The sequence below is a fragment of the Megalops cyprinoides genome, chromosome 12 (assembly GCF_013368585.1).
Source record: "Megalops cyprinoides isolate fMegCyp1 chromosome 12, fMegCyp1.pri, whole genome shotgun sequence".
In the NCBI taxonomy this organism is placed as follows: Eukaryota; Metazoa; Chordata; class Actinopteri; order Elopiformes; family Megalopidae; genus Megalops; species Megalops cyprinoides.
In genome coordinates this window covers 17,323,329-17,346,645 of record NC_050594.1, presented here as the reverse complement: position 1 = coordinate 17,346,645, position 23,317 = coordinate 17,323,329, and the positions used below count along the sequence as shown (strand labels likewise).

At 45.8% G+C, this 23,317-nt stretch overlaps 2 protein-coding genes across 2 annotated transcripts; both read right to left on the bottom strand.

The window, feature by feature from the left end:
* Positions 1-440: 440 nt before the first annotated feature.
* Positions 441-4,862, bottom strand: LOC118787113. Its single transcript, XM_036542543.1, has 3 exons — positions 4,789-4,862; positions 4,394-4,460; positions 441-1,557 (listed from the first exon to the last, which is right to left on the bottom strand). Exons 2-3 carry the CDS (start codon positions 4,402-4,404, stop codon positions 777-779), a joined length of 792 nt encoding a protein of 263 aa, XP_036398436.1. The 5' UTR covers positions 4,405-4,460; positions 4,789-4,862; the 3' UTR covers positions 441-776.
* A 4,960-nt stretch (positions 4,863-9,822) lies between these two features.
* sertad4 (SERTA domain containing 4) lies at positions 9,823-23,028 on the bottom strand. The gene is made up of 4 exons (XM_036542541.1): positions 22,848-23,028; positions 12,865-13,044; positions 12,169-12,284; positions 9,823-11,802 (listed from the first exon to the last, which is right to left on the bottom strand). The coding sequence occupies exons 2-4, from the start codon at positions 13,025-13,027 to the stop codon at positions 11,086-11,088; spliced, it is 996 nt and encodes a 331-aa protein (XP_036398434.1). The 5' UTR covers positions 13,028-13,044; positions 22,848-23,028; the 3' UTR covers positions 9,823-11,085.
* Positions 23,029-23,317: the final 289 nt, after the last annotated feature.

The window sequence follows — 23,317 nt, the reverse complement described above, 5'->3', positions numbered from 1 at the left end:
TGCTGTGTTTGTTTGTATATGATTGTATATGCTGCGCCTCTCCCTGGGACCTACCTTGCGCGGTGTTACAACATGTAATTATGAAGGCAATCCAGGTTTCGCACCTTGCTCAGGGGCGTGACAGCAGCGTCTCACCAGGGACCTGAACTTTCAACATCAGGTTTACAGGCTCAACTCCTTAACCACTTCACCTCACATCAGTAGTTTCTTTAGACCCAGTCTTTCTTTCTAAGCTTCTGCCCCTGGCCTTGTGGAAGGTTGCTGTATTTGAAATAACAAGAGGTTCCTTGTTTTGTTCAAATGTACACAATTAATGTCTGATTTGCAGTTAGTGAGGCTGTGAACTGGATAATTTAATTAGCCTTTTATTTAACTGTATTTAGTGTATCAACACACATAAGTAAAAAATAACAAGAGAGAAAAAATAAACAGTTTGGAAAAAAATAGACAAGTTATAGTCACGAGAAAACGGCAACAGTAATTGTAGTGCAATATAGGTTAATGCTACTCAGGTGACTCTGTCATATTACTTCTAAACCTGTAAAAATAGAAATATACATTCAAAAAATGATAAAACACTGCAGTTGCACTACTGTGTATAATTAATAAGCTTTAATACTTGCTATTAAGCATGCATAAACCTCCTTAATGAACTGAGATGGCATAAAGGAATAAAGAGCATTTTATGAAATGAGGCGATCTACTGATTTCGTTTGTGCCTCACTGTGGTAAGAGAGCCATACTCATTTTTTATATCCTGGGAATCCTGGATGATTCTAGTCATAGTCCCACAGGTCTATGTCTTGGACCCTCTGGCTCTGGATTTCGTTATTGGCGTCGGCGAATATGTAAAACTGCACATTGTGGTAGTCGGGCCGGCCGCTGATGAGCTCGATGATCTGGCCTTCACTCTGGAGGACCAGCTTGGCATTCTCCACCTGGTACTGGCTGTAGCTGGAGAGAAGATGTTGAAAGCAGGCCAGCAGGCCCTTTCCCATCATGCCCCTCTGCTCCATCCAGGTCTTGACCTCCAGGGCCTTTTGCAGGGACAGGGCGCGGCCCAGGCTGATCCGGCACTTCGGCCTGACCGTGATGGTGGTGCTGGGCTGGTGCGTGACGTAGGTCAGCTGCAGCTCGTTGCAGATGACCCTCAGCTCCACATTGACCATGCCGCCCTCCCGCACGGCCTTCTGGGCCTGCTCCAGGCAGGGCTCGAACTCATCCTGGCAGCGGTGGCCGGCGAAGTGGGAGGCGGATATGTTGGAAGCATTCAGCCTGGCTCCCACATAAATCTTCTGGTGCAGTTCGGGGCTGCCGCCACCTAGCTTGACTGTGTAGTGGATGACGGGGTTCCCCGAGGTGAACTTGACCAGCTGACGCTCCCCCTCAATCAGCAGTGAGACGTTGCTTCGCTTGGTCACTGGCATGCTCTCCAGCGCCTGGATGGCATACTCCAGGTTGGCCTTAAGGACTGAATCCAGGAGGCCCTCCTGCCTCAGTTTAGCTTTGGCAGACAGGAAACACTCAAGATCAAGGCACGGGGTGTTGAAAACCTTTCTGTGAAAACATCAGAAGAGATGCACTTTGAAACATTGAAGCCCACCTTTGTGCCAATGGTAAAAAAGGGAAGGCATCTTATACACATTTACAATGTAAAACTAGGTTATCATTAGCTCATCTGTCCTGATAATCACACATTATTCAAAAAAATTCAGAATGTCCGGTATCTCATTGACAGCCTGTTTCAGAATAACACCACAGTTCATTGTGATCAGAGATAGGACAATACTGGCTGTTTAAACATCCTGGCCTCTGTTTTGGATGAGCATTCCCTGATAACCCTCAATGTCAAGCTTCAGTGACTAATATTTTTTTCCACAGGACCATGTGGCCTCACTTGCCACATGACCATTGCAGAATTGCCTCACCTATATTCTCTTGGGTACATCCCACACCTTTGTCTTTCAGTTTGGTATTCACAGGTACACAGTGAGACAGTGAGTTCCCACATAACATGTCTCACTCAAAATCCAATGACTGAAGTCTGTGTCTGTGAGTGAATTCATGTCATTGCTCGGATCTGTCACTTGTCACTATCAGAACAGGGTGTTGACATATGCGCTTACATGTGTTACACACTGCTATCCATTCATATGGTCTAATAGGCCAGCTGAAGTAAAGTGCCTAGCTCATGGTTACAATAGCATTGTCCCATCTTGGACTGCACCACAACCCTCAGGTCCAGTGCTCTAAGGTTGCTCCCAAGCCCAAAAGAATATAACAGAGAATCTCCCAGACCTCCCTGCTATGCTGGGAGCTGGTGTCATTCCGGGTACTGTCTCCCTGCGTGCAAATAGACCTTTAGCTAAGATCCCCTGGAGCAAGGAGATGTGTCCTGACAGGATGAGGGTGAAAGGATTCAAGGCTGACACACCCTGTGTTGAGAAGACAGAGCTCTGGGATTTAGACACACTAGCCCAACCAGATAACTGACACTCACATCCTGCCTCTCCTTCTCTGTCACTCTCTCTCTCCTCTTCCATCTCTCCCCCCCTTTGTCTCTCCCTCTCTCCTGCTCCCTCTCTCCAGTCCTCTCATTTCTCTCCCTTTCACCTTTTCACTCACCCAGACTACCCCATCCACCACTCCTTCCTTTCTATTTCTGTTTTCTGGTTTCCTTTCCTTCCCTCTTGCTCTCCCTCTTTCTCTGTCAGTGACTCACACGATCACTTCCACACCCTTTCACACTCACTGCCTCTCCCTTTCCCAACCTCTTCCTCTCTTTCTTTCTCTCTCTGATTCTCCCCCATGCACATGCAGCACTCATCTTCATCTTCAATGCAGACTGACCTGGTGCAGAGAAGAGCATCAGTGAATGAGAAAAAAAAAACCACCCCAAACAAATGAAACGAAATGTACCTCACATTCTCCATTGCCTTTGATCCTTGCTGTTAACTTTACGCTGGATTGTGGTGGTAAACGTACATGTCACTGATCAGAATCCATTTTATAGATTATGCCTTGTCCACATGCAGCAAGCCACCATACTCCCGGTTCAGACAAGCTGGATTAATACTCTGGTCAACATTTACCAAAGGGACTTTACTCATAAGACAGCTCTGTGCTGGTGTGTTCTCATTCAGACTGCATTGTGATATGATGTGACCGCCTCTATGTATCGTCTTTGCATCAGATCAGTAGATGGAAATATTAACACAAAGTTATACTCTCTTCTTGCCTTTTTGTCCTATACGGAAACATGGAATGTAATCTCCATACAGTTAGGGCAGAGTCAGTGGTTGTCTGATCATGGGAGAAGAGTATTGCCTGTATTCAAAGAGTGCATAGTATTTTGAAAAATTTGGCCTCTTAAATTTTTCTGTAACATGAGACAATATCCACCTTTTCCACATGAATTCATAATATTTGTCTAATGCTGTTACACACTGAACGTTATTCAGTGACCAAATCCCATCCATAACATATTATTATCCTTTTTTATAAAAACATTCAGATATTTGCATTATATATACATCCCTACATTGTGTTCATGCATTAAGATACACACAGCTCACTTAACAGACTGGAGATTCTTATGACACTTAAACATCTTATATTTTAAAAATATCATCCATGTATGCAGCTGTACATTTACTGTACATCTGTATGTACCCAGAAAATCAGGATATGTACATTGCACAACAGATTTCAACCTGAAACCTGCTGGTTACATTTTCAGTTTCCAAACCGTTATTGCACACGCCCGTCACTGTGTTTTTGTCCTTTATTATTGTTTTGATCGGTTACACCAGGGGTTTCACAGATAAGGATTTAGGACGTCTTTGTGAGGGAGAATTACACAACAGGACTGTTTATGAAAACAGTGACGACCCAGTTCAGTACCCAAAATACAGGCATGTAGATTGGAGGAGGAGGAGAAGGGAAAAAAACATCAACAAAACCCCTGGTTTCACCTACAGTTACTGTTATGTAAGATAAAAATAAGCCCCGATACGGCACCTTGAAAAATCGCAGTAAAGCAATCTTCATTTAGTCAATCTTATTCTTCTAATCAAAATAGTGTTTCTCCTTTGTTATCCCCCATGTAAAAATAAATAAAACAAGTGTTTGTGAGTGAGTGAGTGTGTGTGTGTGTGTTTGTGTATGTGTGTGTATATATATAATATAGTTGTATAGTCTGTCTTTTTCAGGTATCTTTAGCAGTAGTATATTTGCATATATTATATTTTTTAAATATTTTAAATCCAAGTGGTATTCAGTATTAATCTTATTAGCATACATAACAGGATTACTCAAATTCTGAGTTATTCGCTTCTGGGGACGAGACAAAGACAGGCACTTATTCAAACGCTCCTCCATGTAAAGGACTTACATCTCACTCATGATGGCTGGCTCAGTCTCTGCTGGAAGTCCAATCCTTGAGATTCGGGTGAGAGAACCTGACGTAGAAGCATCACACTTACTGTTAGAGGATCTGACCCGGTCAGACACAGCCGCAAGCAGACTTACATTTGCTTGGCATGATTTGATTCTTATAATCATTTGATCTTGTTGTATGGGTCTTTTACATTGGTTGTGTTTTCATTTGTATCTAAGGTTTGGATCAGAATAACCAATCTATTCTGTATTCTGTAACTGTTAAAAGCATAATACCCCCCAACATGACATCAAAAGCATTTTGTCAAAGCAGCTTGCATATTAAAAAGCAGTTGTTTGTACATCTTGGTGAATTATAATGCAAAGAAGTATAATAGCATGTCTACTCACCTGTTGGAGGTGTTGATTCTGTCTTTCCAGAGCTAAGACTTCTACCTGCCAAGACTGACCAGAAACAGCAGTCAGCTGACTCCTCCCTCCTTTGATGTCTGGCATTTCTCAGATAGCTTTTCCAGGTATGGACCAATGGACCTCTGCAGGTTGTGTTTACAAAGTAATAAGTAGTTTATAGTCAGCTCTTGATATTTATACCTCTATTGTTATATGCTGTGTCATGCTGTTTTTGCTCAAGGCCTGTTTGACGTGGGAAACACATTCACTAAAAGTTATCGAGTCTTTGCTTTAAGCATTGTATTGTTGTTTTGATGTACATGGTGGATACAATAGCTTTGTCACCGGTATTGAAGTTGCACACAAACCAATGCTGTATGCACTGTAACATTTCAGCCCTCTCTTAGTAGAATCTATGCATAAAAGGCTGTTATTATAATACTTATATTATCCATACCACACTTGTGGTATTCAGTAGAGAATGCAATCATACAGTCTAAACACACAATCTAAACCCAAGGTTACTTGCTCAGCTGGTTGATGGAAGTGTACGGCTAATGCTCTGTTTTAAAGGAAACAGGGGAACAGGTCACTACATCAGCTGACAACATGCACACATGTCCGACAGGTGCCATAATGGCACAACAAAAGAGCAGAGCTTACATGCTCGATCTCACACACACACACACACACACACACACACCAAGTTATTATGACACACGCAAGCTCCGGGGCAAATCGTGATGCATTTTCAGTGCATGTGACTGCAGGGGTCTGTTGTGTGACATTGTTATGTGGAATGTCATTGTGTAATATATCAGACACATTAAAATGTATGAGCATAAACCTGTGAAAATGCAGTGTGTGAACATGTAATTGAAAAGCATTATCATGTGCGAACATGTTACTATGGAGGTAAGATGTGTAAATGTATTACAGCAGGTATGAAATGCGGGAACATTGTTCTTTGATGTACAATAAGTGATGATGTACTGTGGTTACAGTACCTGAGCACCTTGCGGATAAGGTCCAATACAGAGCGTACCTTTAAAAATATAGAACATTATGTTATGTCAACTCAAGAGGGACAAAATATTTAAGCTGTTTTTATATGAAGGCCGGGTCATCCTGTGCATCTGATCATTCATGTTTGTTACTGGCAGAACAGATAAATAGGTAGTATGACCAGAGTAACTAAGAAAGCGGCAGCATGAGTCGGTAAGGAAACCTGTGTCTCCCCTCGTGCTGAACACATTGCGAAAACAGGCTGGCTCGCAATCTAAGGTGAACAGAATTATGTGAAGAAACCTGGGAGGCTTTGGAACCAATTTCAGGACCTTGTGATGCAAAACCATTCCTCGGCAACAGACAGTTCCCATGGAAACACAGAGCTGCCAAAGTTCCTTGTTGACAAATGACAGCTCCCCTCACCGCAGTCTGGCTCGCGAGTCAAAGACGGCAGATCCCTGAGCCTTCAGGCGGCAGCGAGGGAGGCCGGAGAGAGAGAGAGAGTGAGAGGGGAGAGAGAGTGAGAGGGGAGAAAGACAGGGAGAGGGGAGAAAGAGAGGGGAGAGAGAGAGCCAGAGGGGGGAAAAGGTGGGGAGAGAGGGAGTCAGAGGGGAGAAAGAGACGGGAGAAAGGTAGTGAGAGGGGAGGAAGAAAGGGGAGAAAGGGAGTGATGGGGTGAAAAAGAGAGGGGAGGGGAGCAACAGAGGCATAGAAAGAGCAGGAGAGAGGAAGGGAGGGTAGAAAGAGCAAGAAAAAGAGCGAGAGAGAGAGAGAGAGAGGCCGCCACACTCTGTCAGCCGTGAGGAACACTTCCCTGTGGAGCCACATGCTCCCCTCCCTCTGTCAGGCATATCATTGTCAAGCTCTCACACCATTTAAAGCCATGAAGGAATGCAGGGCCCTCCCTTACTAATCTCACCAACCGGATTGCAAACTTGTAAAGAAGCGATACTGCACTCATGTATACCACATCTGTAATCGTATAACCTGCACAGTCACTGCTGGTGTGGGATGTACTGCAGCTCGGCACTGGGGCAATGTAAATGATGCATCATAATGGCCTCATGCTGACCACCCGAAATGATGGCTGCCACGTGGATCACACACGTTGTGGAGATTCTCAGGACAGCGTCAGCCCCTCTCAAAACCTTAAAGACCGTCAGCACTAAGACTCCACATCATTTGCAGGGCATGCAAGGGAGACAAAACAAGGAAACAATGCGACAAATGTAACCGCGCTGTCTGCACAGGAGCTGAGGGGCACGCCTCTCATGCACAGGTGCACCTTAAAGCACGGCGAGGAGCAAATCACCCGCCTCGCTTTTTTCCGAGCTGGTCTACGACGCCCTGGCAGCATAATAACACTCTAATGGCACTCCATCAACACAACAGTAAGTATCTTAACCATCTAGTGGCATCCGCTCCATAAAGCTGCCGCTGAGAGCCCACACCATTTTGTACAAATAGAGATGTTGCTGGGAAAGAGCTTTGGGAATATCCAGATGTGAAGAGAAAGAGTAAGGTTTGACCGTTCAGGTCTTACTGCTGTTTTGTTTGAATGACAAGAATTTGAAGTGTGATTATTCTATTATCTGACTAATTACCAGCACTGATGCTAATTTCCATTACAGTTAATTTCTTTTCAATCGAACATATTTCTGAAATCCACTCTAAGGAATATGTGTTCTTCGGTCCACTAAGCCCACACCATGTCAATGGACTGGTTTCAAAGTTATCCCTTTAGCCTTCAAACCCACAGTGAGTGATCGCCCCATGTGATGTGGCACAACATCACCAACACTCCAGGGCTCCCGTCAACAAGAGGTGAACAAGTCATAGAGAACGACTGCTTTAAAATTCAACTCCAAATAACCATGGGTTTATGCTATTGCTTTCACCATTACCAGAGAATGGTGAAACTACATTAGGCTTCATTTAGGTACTGTAGCTTTTCTAAAGCTAATCATGTTCCGCTTTATGTAATTGCAACGTATATATTTGCTTTGACGAATATATTCGCAGCTAAATATGTGGTCAGTAAAGTAGCACACGTGTGATAATAAATACATTGAAATCAGCTGGTTGTGAGAGTTATTTGTGTAGATTTATGTATTATTTGCCACTCTTCCTCTTTATTCTTCTCCACAATTATACTGATACACAGAACTGATTAAAATATAAATAAGGCGCATAAGCCCCCTCCTTTGTGGAAGGCCTGTTCTCATTCCTCAGTAACTTGTGGGAGGCCACTAGTGATTTCCCAAGTCACCATAATTTTTTCTTTTCCTGAAATTCTTATTTGAGTGCTGGTTTTGAGTTCCCTCACCTCTGTGACTGCACTTCAGAACCTCTCACCATTAGGGGAGTACAGCTGTGCCTCCCAAACTGAGAGCTTAGTGGGGCTTACAGCACTGATTTATGAGTGCACCGTTATGTCCAACAAAGCACTTTACCCTCTGTTCCTTTCCCCCTGCAACCTCCCTTGGTGCTTTTAAACTCTCCATCTTCTGTTTCGAACCACACTGGTTTAACATCACATTTGGCGTTCTGAGCGACGAGCCACACCCTTCACTCTGGGAGGATCCGTTCGCGCTCAGCGGAGAAAAAGGCGACAGAGAGTGTGAAATATGGGGCCTGCCTTTGGTGCTATTTGGCAGCAATGCGTTCCTTTACTTCAGTTGACTTGTCTGTTATTGCAGCACGGGGTTTATAAATGAATATTGTTACAGGCATCGTAAGCTGCACCGCTTGGCGGGGAGATGCAGGCCGATGTGCTACAGCCAGTAAATATTGTTTCCATAGAGATAATAGAGATGACACGGAGGGAGCCGGGAGGTGATTGCTCATGTGTCAGGAAGATTAATGAGCGGCGGGCGCCCAAGTGAAGCCTGAGTCTCCAACGCACTGGGTGACTGGGGGAGGGAGGAGAGAGACAGCCAGCTGCACCAACACGCTCATGCGCACACACACACACACACACACACACACACACACACACCATACAAATACACACACACACACACCATACAAATACACACACACACACACACACACGCACACACACACACACACACGCCATACAAATACACACACACACCATACAAATACACACACACACACACACACGCACACACACACACACACACACACCATACAAATACACACACACACACACACCATACAAATACACACACACACGCACACACACGCACACACACACACACCATACAAATACACACACACACACACACAAACACACACAAACACACACACACACACACACACACACACACACACCATACAAATACACACACACACACCATACAAATACACACACACACACACACCATACAAATACACACACACACACACACACACCATACAAACACACACACACACCATACAAATACACACACACACACACACACACACACAAACACACACACACACTCCTGTTGTTTCTGAATGTACTTCTCCTCCATTCTAACACCACAATTTCTCATGTCAATTATACTACTAATATTGTAATAGAACTGTAGTACTAGCATTACCTTATTCCCTGATGCTGATATTGGTAGCACTAGGGTAAGGTCAGAGGAACAGAGGAGCAGAGCCTGAGAACTAGAAATAGTCCCAGTGATATTATGCATTACTGACCCCGGTTCAGCATAACTGCTACAACTGCCATATTCACAGCTGACACCACAAAGAGGATCACAGTGTGACGGTGGGAATCTCTGTCACTTACTTTAGATTCCAAAGGAGAATCATGAGGGAGAATCATCCCTGCAAAAACCCCAAAGCTGTATCTTCATTCAAATATGGGTGCTGCTAACTACAAGGGGAATAAAGTCACAGAGAAAAGATACAACTGCTACGTGTTCAGTATGCATGTAAGGACATTCTATTTATTCATAATAATTCTTACAGTTGTCACAAAAAACAACATCACATAAAAACTGTTGATCATAGTAGATTTACTTCTAACCACATTTCTTATAAGAAAATGCAAACCGTTGTGCTTCTTTTAATGGTTGTATCAGATCCTGACACTGTTGTATTGCTCTTTGTAAGGGTTTCTTGTTTCTTGTAATGCTAGAAAGTTCTTGGTAAATAACAAAAAACAGGACCACAGAAGGCAATTGACGAAACAAACGATGTGCTAAAAACACTTTGATATGAGGGTACTTCCATTTGTACCTTGTCAGAGGGGAAAAAAGGGACTTAAAGAGCACTCTGATTTGGTCATAGTGACAAATGACCCACTGCGCCATGTGACTGAGAGAAATCCTGCATCTGAGCTGAGCCGTGCATTGTGACCGCGATGCCACCAGAGGGATGGCGATGCTGCATGTGAAGGTCTTTCAGAGGGAGGGTATATTACAGTACGCGTCAGCCGTGTCCTCTGCAAGCGTCAAGCTCAACCTTTTTTTTCTTTACGGAGCTCTGAGGCCGTTTGGGCAGTCCTTTTTCTCCAGCTGGAGAGACATCAGCCTTGGTTAGCAGAAATGCGCCGAGTGACAGGGAGAGGAAGAATGCAAGCTGTGAGGCAGGCACCCCCCCGTGAGCCGGGGGCCGGGAGCGCCGTCCCAACAATGTTCTGGTTTGAAGCGCGTGAGTGATGGTCGAATCTCCTGCCGAACCGCATGTTTTTCCTGCATCTCATTTAAACCATTTTGCCTCGCCCAATAGTACCATGACGCATTGAGTCGGATTCAAGACACTGAGCTGTAAGAGCGAGATGAGCTCTATAAACATTAGAAAAGTAAGGCACCGTGTGTTTCTCACTCCGGGGAAACTCAACGTCTCGAGTCTGCTCAATGACGCTGCGTGGTGGTCAGACTGATACATACTAATACGAGCCTTAGACCCACATGGGCTTTTCACTCCCATGGCTTACCATGTGGAACACCCACTGTGATTGTTGAAGGGATGAACTGTAGGAGCTTACCGATGCAGTGAAAGCAGACTCCGAAGGAATTAAAAAAGAAATTAAGGGCCTGACTTAAAGAAAAAAACACCAAACATGAAAACTGACCCACCCACTAATCACAAATGAAAAAACAGCATTAACAGCAGGCAGAAGTTTGGGGAAAAACAAACTGCCCTTTGACAAGTTAAAGAACTGTGATTAGCACCAGGCTAGCAATTTCTGATGGGTGGGTGGGTGGACGTTTTGTGATTTAATTACAGGCCTGGCGAAGGGGTCCAGCAATTCGCATGACACCGCTGTCTTCCCCAGCACGTTGACGTTATCCTTCTCAGCCCGTTTCCTTGGCAACTGCTTTCTTACAGTTTCCTGCCCATCTGGGCCCAGCTGGCGGGCTCCTGCCCTGGCTCCTCGGTGTCCGAGCTCCAGCACGAGTGACCCGCCGACTCGCCCCTCTCCTGCCTGTCCGCTCCCTTCCTTTGCCCGTGCTCCCCTTCCCAGGAGGCGCTTCTGTCCCGCTGCCGGGGGCGTTCTTTGGCCCCCGTTGCCGCTGCCAGTCTCCCTGCCTCTGGCAGGTCCAGGCCGGGGTAAATAGAGTCCAGTCGGCTTTCCCTGCCCTCCACTGGGAGCAGCTGAGGGAAGGAGGGAGAGGAGGAGGAGGAGGAGGAGGAGGAAGAGGAGGAAGAGGAGGAAGGAGAGGACGAGGCTTCCTCCTCGTAGATGGAGATGGGCAGGCGCAAGTAGCGGCCTCCGTAGAAGCAGCAGCAGGCCTGCAGGCACTCGGGGGCCTCTCCGCGGATCAGCCGGAAGCGCTTGCGGTACGGCCCCTGCGGGGTGAAGCAGGGGTGGGGCGGCTGCTGGACCTCCCAGGGGCACACGGGAGCGGGGGCGGGGACAGGGGCGGGCCCCGGCGGGAAGCACCACTCGCTCTGCAGGAGGATCTCCGCGCGCAGGCGGCGCAGCAGGTTGTTGACGAGGACGGAGCGCCGCAGGAAGGCCTCGGGGTCATCGATGAAGCGCATCTTCTCCAGGGACAGGCGCAGCACGTGGGCGCGTTCCTCCAGTACTGGCGCCACCTGCAGGGAGCACACAAGACACACAAACCACGCACCTTATATTCAGTGCCCTGCAAGTCACATGACCAGGTGTGACGTTCATTCAATAGGATGATGATTTCACAGATATACAGTATTACCATATTGCAAGTGGGTTTCTTTTGAATCAAATATTATCCTGTTCCACAACCTCCCATCCAAATGTTCCTGGCGTCCAGTCTAATTTAATTGTAATGGGCACCCTGATGTGATCATTGCTTTGAACCTTTTTTATCTGTCTTCTTTGAGTTTGAATAGCTTCATCTTTCCCTCTTCTAAATCACCAGCGGTGCTATTCTCTCTCTGGCAGTATTTACTGAAGCTGAGTGCTGTGTGTGTGGTACTCACTGTCTGGCAATAGTTCCTGAAGCACAGGTGGGGGTCCTCGTCCTCCACATACTTCCTTTTAAAGTAGGCGATCCTCGACGTGGTCACATGATCAGGCGGCCTTCTGCAGTGGGGCTCTGTGGAAAATGAAATATATGAACACAAGTGAAAAAACAGACACTGAAACAAACGGCATGCTAAGCTTTTTTTCTTCATTAGTGGTCTGGAAGGCCCAGAACATTTCTGACTTCCGATCCCCTCAGGGCCCTTACTTATCTAATTGAATGAACGTGTTGTTTGATTGAACAGGATGGAGCTTGTCATTCCTCGTGGGAGGTCGGAGGATATGCAAAGACCTAAATAACCTGTTGAGGCCCTTGGACACACATGTTGCACCCTGCAAGAGCAGACTGTGGGATGATAGGTGAAACCACTCCTCTCAGCCCTGGACACCCTTTGGCCTACTTGAGCTAAAATGTGTCCACTAGAGACTATGGGCTTTTTGGTTCTGGTTCAACTCAGGGCTTGATTACTCCCGATAAACCATTGATTGGATAGGGAAATTAAATCAGTTGTACCAGGCACTAATCAGCTGATTGGCATTGGCAAAAAGACATTTATAAAGCCCTCAGGATAGTGCATCTCCAGGAGCAAGGGTGGACACTGCTGCTTTACCCCCTGCTGAAGGCTTAGCCAGAACACGGCGAGTTGCCCTACCCTTAGCCAGCTGCTCCACGGCGCACTCTAATGGCGAGGGGCTGGAGACGCAGCTCTTGCTGCACCGCTCAGACTCCCAGATGGGCTGGTACTGCGGGAGCGCAGGGTCCCCTTCGGAGGCGGCGTGGTCGCAGAACGGATTCATCGACAGGACCAGGGTCATCTCTCACTCACTCCGGTCTGCGCACAGAGAGAGAGAGGAGCTGAGGCAAAGTTCCCAGACAGCTGCTTCAGTAGTTGAACACTCCCTGTTTTTTCCCTGCCAGCGCTACAGTTCATTCAGGTTATTTCTAACACACAGATAAAAAGGCGTGCCCTTCTCATTCAAATGCGTAGAGCGATATAGTATGACACTATCCACAGAGCCAATTAATGACCTGGGGGTGCTCAGTCTGAACAGTTGCATTTAAAGCATTTAAAGGTTATACCAACAAGACATTCAAATACATATTCCGGCTCAACAGATGATGTTATCTGAATCAATACATTTGGATACAATCAAAGCTGGAAAAGGGTAACTTCAACCTTTTCAGTTGAAACAATAAAATATTATCTTTACAATATGACACCATTCACACTTATGCCTGACATTTTGTTGCTCAATACTCTCTTTAAAGTAACACAAAGGCACCCTGTGACATTTTAGTACTATAACAGAAAGAGTCTTTTTTGTCAGGGAATAAAAGCTGTCCAAAAGGGACATACACCTAACAGCTTTAACCAATCAGAACATGTCTCCATTCACTACTGAAAGGAAACACATGAGCCTACTGTGCTGTGACCATTTTTAATGACCCTGTGAACCAAAATTTGGACCCTTTAGGAAAGGACACAGATTCACTGTCACCTCACACATTCAAATGGGCAGTGGCCCAAGGTCACACGAACACCAAGCTTCTTGTGCTCGTTAACTGAATCAGGCAAAACATAATCCGGCTTTAGAACTGAACTGCTCTCTGTCATCAAGATGGCTTTCTGTGCCTCCTTTCACACAGAGAAGCAAGCCCAGCTGTTTTTCGTGCCTGTTCCCACACCTCCCCACTCCCCCCCCCTCCCCCCCACCTCCTCTGAACCTGATGAGGCCGTGAGGCCCCAGGCACACTCTGACGATGTCACACTCTCGCTATGCCGACCGCCGACAGGCAGCCCGTCTGTCTCAGACCTCTGGCTGATTAAAATGCCAGTCGCAATGAGGCTGCCTGCCTCAGTCAGCGTTCAGTGCGTTTGCCACAATCGCCGAACTTCGTCTGGGGACGGTTCCAATGGCCCGTGACCACAATGTCCACTCTTCTCATACAACACCACAACATCACCTCTGGACACTGTATTTGCAGGAACATCACATTAACCAGCCCTCTGACTGGGACTGCAAGAACCAGGCACACTGGGTCTTGGGAGGGGAACAGAATGACAAAGAGGTTAGGATGTCAAACTGCCAGGGGGGTGATGGCAATGGGAGGGAGGAGGAGGAGAGAGATTGGTGTTCAGATGATTTCCCTGGACGACACATTGTCCAGATTGGCTGGTGAAAAATAACATCCCCCCACTGCCATTCTGTAGCCCCCCGACCACCAGCACTGCCTCAGTTTAATTAACTCGCATCTTACTGAATTGCGGAAGTGTCAGAGATAATTAACAAGCCCACTTCCTCCTGTAGCCGCCTTTTACCTTGAGCTACTCTCCTCCGCGACTCACTTGAAAACAACCGTGCCATCCTTTCCTCCTGTCCCAGAGGAGTCTTCTCCCAGCGTTTGCCTCCTCGGTTCAGCTTTCATCTAGCTCTCCCAGAGTCGCTGACATCCTTCCAACGCTATTAAATGTGAAGCGATGGCAGACAGCTTGCAATAAAAAAAAAAAAAATGAAATTCTGAAATTCTGGTTGCTTTCCCACATGTAGAGCAAAACTTCTTGTTCTTCAGAGAGAGAAAGAGAGAGGGGGAGAGGGTGAGAGAGAGAGAGAGAAATAAAAGGAGGAGAGGAAAAAATCTCCCTCAGGGCATCTCTCTCTCCCTCTTTCTCTCTCTCTCTGTGTCTGTCTCTGTCTCTGTGGAATGCGAGACCGAAAACACACGCTCGCCCCAAAGAGTGGCGTTCCCGTTCAAATAGTCCCAACTCCACTGGCGAAAAGCGCCCGTTCGCTCCTCTTATCTCCCTGGCTCCCTTGCTGGCTGTCTGTCTCCCTCTTCATTATTCTCTTTGATGATGAGAAGTTAATTGCAGTGTGAAGGCGCAAGGCAGGGCCGCGAGAGGGAGAGTGGGAGGGAAGGAGGGAGGGGATGGAGGGGAGGGAGGGAGGGAGGGAGTTGACTGCCGGAGAGCCTCAACAGGAATCGCGTCGAGTTCAGTCGCAGGGGTGAAGACGTGAGATTGGCTCTGATTTCGGCTTGCGTGATTGACTTTGCCCCCAGGACACAGACTGCATGCACACACACCAACAGTCGCTCCCACACATGCACACAGATGCACAACCGCGCCCACACACACACGCACACACACACACGCACACACACAGGCAGGCGCAGCAAGACATACGCACATCACTGCAGCCAATGGAATATTAAACGGCAGCTGCCGAACAAGAGGAGCAGAAGAGCAGGGGGACCGGGGACGCTCAATCAAAGGTCATCTCTGAGGACGCGCCTGCGCTCTCTCCTGTAGGTGCAGACAGGGACACTGCCACTCCAGTTGACCCCCCCTTGCATCAGTCTCCAGGGTGGTCCCAGCTTGAACCGTTTATATCCGAGCGAGATGCTGCATCGGCCATGGCCAACTAAGTGAATTCAGGCATGCAACAAATGTGTAAAAGGACACATGCTGACCAGAGCTGCAAACCCTATAACTTAATTTGGCAGCACGTGCCTCCTTCAGTGACATGTTCACAGTCACCCAGCCTGTCTTTTAAAAACAAATATTTTGAGGATACCAGAACTATTTCTCAATGTGTGTCATCTGTCACTTGTGTATGTGTGAGAGCTTGAAAATGGTACTGCCTCTTGCCAAAAGGAAGAAAATTTAATTTGGGGAAAAAAAAAATATCTGGAGCTGCATAAAACGACACCATAATAAACGTACTTTCTAAATCATGTTCTCCAAAGCCACGGATAGCAGTTAAATCAACATGCTTTCAATAAAAGGGAAATCAATCTTGCTATTTGTGATGGGTGTGTGAATGTTTATTCCACCCTGAGCTCCAGTAACTGCATGGCCCTGTCCTTGGCCCCCACCTCGTTATGCTTCCATTACAAATGCCCCCTCAGCCCCAAAACTCCCCCCCAGTGCTACCGCAATCTGCAGCACCGTTGAGTCTCTGTGTCTGCTGCTGCATCTGGGACTGACGGCTGTGCTCTGAGTGTATCTGCTACCTCAGGGACAGGGCTGTCTTAAGATCTGACTCTGTGTTCCAGGCTGTCTCAGTATGAAAATAAATGGCTGAACCTTAGTGTGATGGAATACAGGCTTCCTCCCTGGAGGATGAACTCGCAAACAGACAGGCACGCTCATTCACACCCACCCACACGCAGGCACACACACACACTCACCCACACACATACAACATGCACACGCACACACACACACACACATACACACAGACACACACACACACACACACACACACATGCACACGCGTGCACACACACACGCACACGCACACGCACACACACACACACACACACACACACACACACAAATATCTACACAAATTTACATCATCTACCCACATACACATGTGCACACATACTTCTACCCATCTACCTACATTCCCATGTACACTCATTTGCATGTGTGAACATGCACACATATTCATGCGCTTGCATACATACACATACATGCATGTACATACATACACACACATGCACAAACTGTCATTTGGAAAGTATTCAACAAATATGTCCCACCCAAAGTTCTCTGGCTGTGCATTACAGTACAGGATGATAAACTCTCTTGGTGGTGTCAACATTTTTTAAACTAAAGACACAAAGAGAGAGATTGTTTTATACGACAGAGGGTCAAATTTATTCCAAAAAGATCCCAAAAATAAGCTTTAGCTCACTCTTCACAGGAAAAAAATATATTACTGCTTAATAACCTAGAAGATGACAACAGAGTATTAATGGTGTATCATTAGTTACTGGTTATTATATATTAATGAACTATGCGTTCAGCTGTCCTAAATGACATGTCTTCTCTGCAATGTATCAAAAGGGCAGCATTTACATTATGCAAATTGAAATAACATTAACACTTGATCGGGTGACAGATAGTGTGGGTGCCTAGGCCCCCGAGGCTATTGTATAAAGCAAGAAATAGTCAACTCTTCAAAAACAATACCACTTCCCCCTTTCGTCTGTCTCCACACCTCACTTCACATCAGTCAGGGAGAGCCACGGCGGGGCTTTGAGGAAGACGTTTATCGTCAGAATAAAGTGGGCGTAGCGCTGTCACCGGTGCCTTTGGCTTGACTGACAGGAGTGACGACACCGCCTCGCAGCGGACTGTGATCCAACGCAGGGCTCTCCTTTGAATTCCTTGGAAGTGCCACGCCGAGGCTGGCAAGCGCTCTCTCTCTCCCTCTCTCTCTTTCCCTGCCATTCAGCCCACATCCACTCCGGCAGACACATGAAAGCGCGCTCAATTCATCAACGTCCTGCAGTCTGCGGGGGGGGGGCGGCGAGCGTCTGCCTCCCAGCACTTCGCACGCTCCCCTTTCAGCTCAGAGCTGAGGATTCCTACAACGGCCGCCATCTAATGTACGAAATCTTGTTAGTGAGACCGCAGGCCTGACGATGGAGGCGAAATCAGCGACCGCAATGCTTCATTATGTCGGAGCTGTTCTGAGGAGGCACAACTACGATTTGTTGACGAGTGGTGATCCATTTATCTTGCGAGTTGACATCACACAATGCTATTTCATCCTCTTCAAATTTACACACACACACACTATATATATATATATATATATATATATATATATATATATATATATATATATATATATATATATATATACTGTATATATACAGATGGATAGACTTCACAAGCACAATTTATGGAGGACCCCTTCTTCAGCTTATTTTCATGAACACTGTACAGACTGCACTTCCACCTCACATCATCGACACTGTGTCCTTGCCTTGACACAACATTCTGAGAACACCGCAGGTTAGCTGGGGAACCTATAAATAACACCTGACCTCAGACGCTCCACTTGAGCCTGGCAGCATGCTTCCGACAGCCACTCTGGAGCACCACTTGCACCTGGTCGACAAAAAGGCCCTTAGACGACAGGCTTTAAATCTCCGCGAGAGAAATGAAAGGTCTGTTACTGTATCCAAGAGTTCTGTGAGAGTAGCTGTTGAGCACAGCCTCTGCCAAGAGTCAAAAGGAGGCAATAAAACAGCAAACAATTAGTCCCCTGCTTGTAATTCCTGCTCCAAGCCAAGAAGGAGCAAGCTCCTCACATCCGCAACAACAAACACATTTTCAAACGGGTTCCTTAGCACCCCAAAGGGCCGGAGAAAAAGGCAAGAGGTACATTTTTTTCCCTTTGCTTCAAACATCTAACTATCAGTGCCTCGCAGAGCATTAATGTCTCCCAACCCCGCTAATAAAAGCTCTAATGAGCCTTTATCTCCTAATGGCTGTGCTTCGTTTGGGGTTCAAGTCACCACTTGTTTTAGCTTGTGAAGCACTGGTAATTTGGGCGCACAAAAGGCATCCCAGTCCAGTTCTAATCTGACAACTGTACATGAAAAATGTGCTTTACTGGGTGAGGACCTGTTTGGGTGTTTTAGTGAAGATTTGCATTGTGGCTGAAGATCTCAAAACAGAGCTTGGCTGTGGGCTGGCCATTCCCTGCCAGGGTGGCTCTGTGGAGTAGAGCTCACAGCACCAGCCATGCTTCCTACCAGGTAGCTGTTGGTTCAGAACCCCGAGGGCAACCTCTCTGTTGAACCCTTGAGAAAGGAATCAAGGCCAATGGAAACGGTCTTGTAAAGAATTGCCTCTCCCAATGTGACACCCAAATCGCATTTGCTATGGCTATGTAAAAAGAGAAGGCTGCCCTTGATAAGTGAAATAATGTCATGAATTGGCTTGAGCTGCACATGTCTTGCATAGATGATTGATGATTAATGATGATTTAACCATACTAAGGCACAAACACTAGACAACACAGCATGGGTTGACGATGTTTGGATTACCTTGCCCTGGCAACAGTTCAATAATATCCATGCTGTATCTCCAATGTTTTAAAAGGATTGTTGGCAGTTTTCTCGCCCCGTAGTTTACAGACCTGACCGCACTTAAGGCCAAGCCATAACAAACACTTGTGAGTACATTCTACATACATAACAGCAAACATCACTTGCTGTTTTTTGCCAAATTGTAACACAATGGGATTCAGAAGGTGACAGATGACTTGGTACAATAATTACGCATGAGATATTTTAGAATAACAGGACGACATTGAGGAGAGAGCCTTACAAAATGCTGATATGCAAGTAGCAATGTGCAATTTTTATAATTAGAAAGTACAATGTTTTTACTCTGGCAAACTAGTGACAGTTGAATGATCATGAAAGCTTCTCAAATGCTGTGTATTTAGACCTCAGAACACAACATCATCTCAAGGAGCACAGCTTTGAATGGAGTTACCGCATATAAGTGATTCGTCATTAATGAACAAAGGGCCAGATTCTGAGGATGATTCACAAATGGGCCTTAATGAACATCTACACGGTGTAACGCTGTTGCCTTTCAAAAAAAAAAAAAAAAAACAACTTCTGAAACAAAGCACTTTGGGAGATCCAAAGCCAGACGCACGTTCAGAGGCACAGTGTGTCGCGTTGCTATTTTCAGATGGTTTTTTGGGCTTCGCAGTTTTATCTGAACATGAATGAGCAATGCCTTTCCACACAGGCACACCAATTAGGCAGCTTCCAGCTAAAGGCGCAGTGTGGAGGAGTCGAGTGCCTCCAGAAAACACTGCGTGTTGGAGAGGAGTCCTGAGCTGTACAGATAAGAGCAGTCTGAGGCACAGAGACACTTCAGATCAGCAAAAGCCTTACGCATCCAGCCCGTCACCCGTAAGTCTTCTGGGTCCAAAGTACATGTTAACTCCAATGTATTTCACATCCATTGTTTTTAATGCAATCAGTCAAGGTCACTTCGTTCTCTGCTTGTGTCTATCATTTCTGTTGTGCTTCTGTTCTATTTCAAGCTGCATCTGTTGTGATTTTTCATTGTTTGAAATGCCCGCTGTGAAGCATTCTGTAATTTTTTTTTTTCTCAATAGTGCTAACTTATATAAAGCCAGATTTGATTTACTGAATAATATTAACCTTACATTTCTGGTCTCAGCAAGGTGCAAGCCATCAACATATATTGTTAACCTTGTAGCACAAACATCAGCGTTCTAGCATTGTCTTGATGAAGGTATTTCATCATGAATTCCGTCAGTTGACTCTCATCCAGAGTGACTCAGAAACAGAACTGCTCTTTTAAACAGCTGGAGTTTACCCAGATGTATTCAGGGCAAGCACCGCACTCACTAACAGTCTCAGAATAATCACCATGAATAATTCATCTTAGCCAACAGTAAAGAAACAAAAACCTAACCTTTGACCATGAAATCCTGTTGTGCCATACTGGTTGTGGTTATCCATAGACAGCTACCCCTCTTTAGCCAATCAGACAACTTCCACCTGCACCCAATTACAAACATTTGCCTGATGCTGATGTGGTGCTGTAGTGAGATGGCCATGCTACACCAATGCAGCATGTAAAACACTTGGTGTCTCTGCATATCTGTTACTGCAGCAGGGCAAGGACTGCGTCACACAGACACTGCGGTTTTGCAATTGCCCCGTCACCCTGCAACCATTTCAAGCAATGTTATGACGGCATTATGCACATTTCGAGGGACTTATTTGTAAAACTCCTCTGTGAGATTTATTCATGAATGTTGCATCCTTTCCAAACCCTCCCAAAAACAGCAAGCTGAAACTCAGAGCTCTGGTTTAGCGCATGTGAAACCTCAGATGCAGGATGGTAACATCACATGGTCACGATTTTAATCTAGCTGAGAAACACCTCAGTGATAAAAGCAAGGAGCACTGGGACACTACCAGGGGTATGCAGACAGTCTGCCAATAAGAAATGTGTCCTTAATAAAAAAAGAAGGCCTATTCATGGTAAGACGACTGATTGTGTAATGACAAACCTTGGGGACAGCTCTGTGTGGGCACTTGGATGGGACATTACGTGGGGTGGGTGTTTGGTGGTTTTGATGAGGATTCTTCTCTTCTCTTCTGCACTGAAGCCTAGGAAGTTTATCCCCCTGTCCCCTGCAGCCAATGCAGGCTCTGCCCCCTCAGGGGGCCCAACACTTTCCAAACAATAGCTCACTCCCACAAATATGAAATCAGATCACCGCAATCTCCTGTGCACTCGGTGCCTGAGAGACTATCGTAATTCCATCTTTAACAGTTTTCCTTCTAAGGGAAACAAACAGCAAAGGTTGGATTCCTGGCAAGTGACTCCAGATGTTGTTGGCAGAGAGCACTGTGAACCGCGTCCAACCTCAATACCAGTCCGCAGGGCTTGTGTAGATTATTCTTCATACAGAAGGGAGAGAGGGCGTGTTTGTGTGTGTGCGTGTGTGTGTGTGTGTGTGTGTGTGTGTGTGTGTGTGTGTGAGAGAGAGAGAGAGAGAGAGAGAGAGAAAAGGAAGGCTTTTTTTCCCTTTGCATGTCTCACTGAAAGGCTGCCAGCATTTTAAAAAAGAGCCTTCTGTGCTCTGTATGAACATGCTGCAGGTCCTGGTGCTGACAGTTTGCCAGGCCACCACTTGTAGGTGCATCTCTCCCTCTCTTCTCTCCAAACCTCTGCCCACTGACTGATTTACTCATTTTGAGGCAAGGGGGGCGTGACCCTGTCGCAGCCATATGATAAACCTAATGGTAAGATTTCATAGTGGGATCTCCTGTGTGAGGCTCTTCAGATGTGGGTGCCACTTCAAAAACCTCCTCTTATACTCCTGCGCAGACAGGGCCTGCCTGAAGAAAGCGAGAGTGCTCTAACAGATTACAGGCGGGATAAAGTGTGATACAATCTTAAACAAAGTGATTAACAGCGATTATACACCGACACGTGACAAAGAAGTGTGATAAAAAAGGCTTTAGTTCTTATCACTCCAGACGCATTGTTATCACTAGAGAGGAACGCCACCGCTTATTGGAGGTTAAAGCAGCTTTTCGTCTCTGCTTCCAACCACATCACGGTGCACTAAGCGAGGGAACAATGAAAATGTATCCTTTCTGTGTTTTCACCGATGCGAAAGAAAAAGCAGCCCTGTCACCGCAAGCGTCCATTTCGGCGATTGCACGGGAGTCAGGAAAAAGTCGGAGTGAACCTGCCTGTGCGTGCCGGGGGTTGGCGCTTATTGAGCAACAATTCAGACAACAGTAAGAATATTTTCATGCTGGTTCTTCACCAAATGTCTTTCATCTACAAGGGGGAACATCGTCGTGCAATTTGCAAACTGATTTCCTTTATATTAACTTATTCTTCGAATAATTGGAAATGTTGGAAATAACTTTATTTTGACTTTTTGAATTATACTTTACCACATTAATTGATATATCTAATTTTGACACGCATTAAGTTGAAACATATTTGATTTGGGTTACATATGACAATCTCGCTGGAGATAACCATAATAAAAACACAAATTATATCTTCGCCCAAATTAAACACGTATTGTACATTACCGCAAAACTGAGTCGGAATGGTGCGATGTCACATTAGACCACCACAACCGGAGTACTTAAGACTCAAAGCCCCCTGTCTTCAGCGAGGAATTTGAATCAGGGAGTATTTTTAATTAAGTGTTAAACTAAAATATGTTGTTGCACAGGTAGGATGCTTATCGGGTAGCGTCGCACATGCACGTTTACTCCCCATTCATGCACATAATTACCTACCTTGAATTGAGTTGATGTACTTGCGTCCACTTGTTTTCTTTTAGCAAATATTGTCTAGGTTCCGTTCGAAGAGAACACTTTGTTTTTTTTTTTTAGCTATCACCGTATGCTCTTAACTATCTCAACAGTGCTTTTAAGGTCGAAGCGACGTTGTATCGCTATCGAAATATGCAGTTCACGAAATATCAATATACACAAATATAAATAAAAAAACGAGTAACGAATCACTTCTATGCTACATACAACCGCGCTTCTCTGTCACCGGGGTCATGCGACCGCTGTGTCCGCGCTTCCTTCAGCAACGGAATGTGGTGGGTACCATCACTTTCTTGGCCATGTCAGAAATTGAACAAAGCCCTTGAAATTACACGGTATGTTGGTTTCGTCCATTTAGCCTTGTTTTCCTCGAGACAGAAAGGCTCCACTGGCAATCCGCAAAGGTGTAATGATGTTTGAGCTCCTTCGGTCGG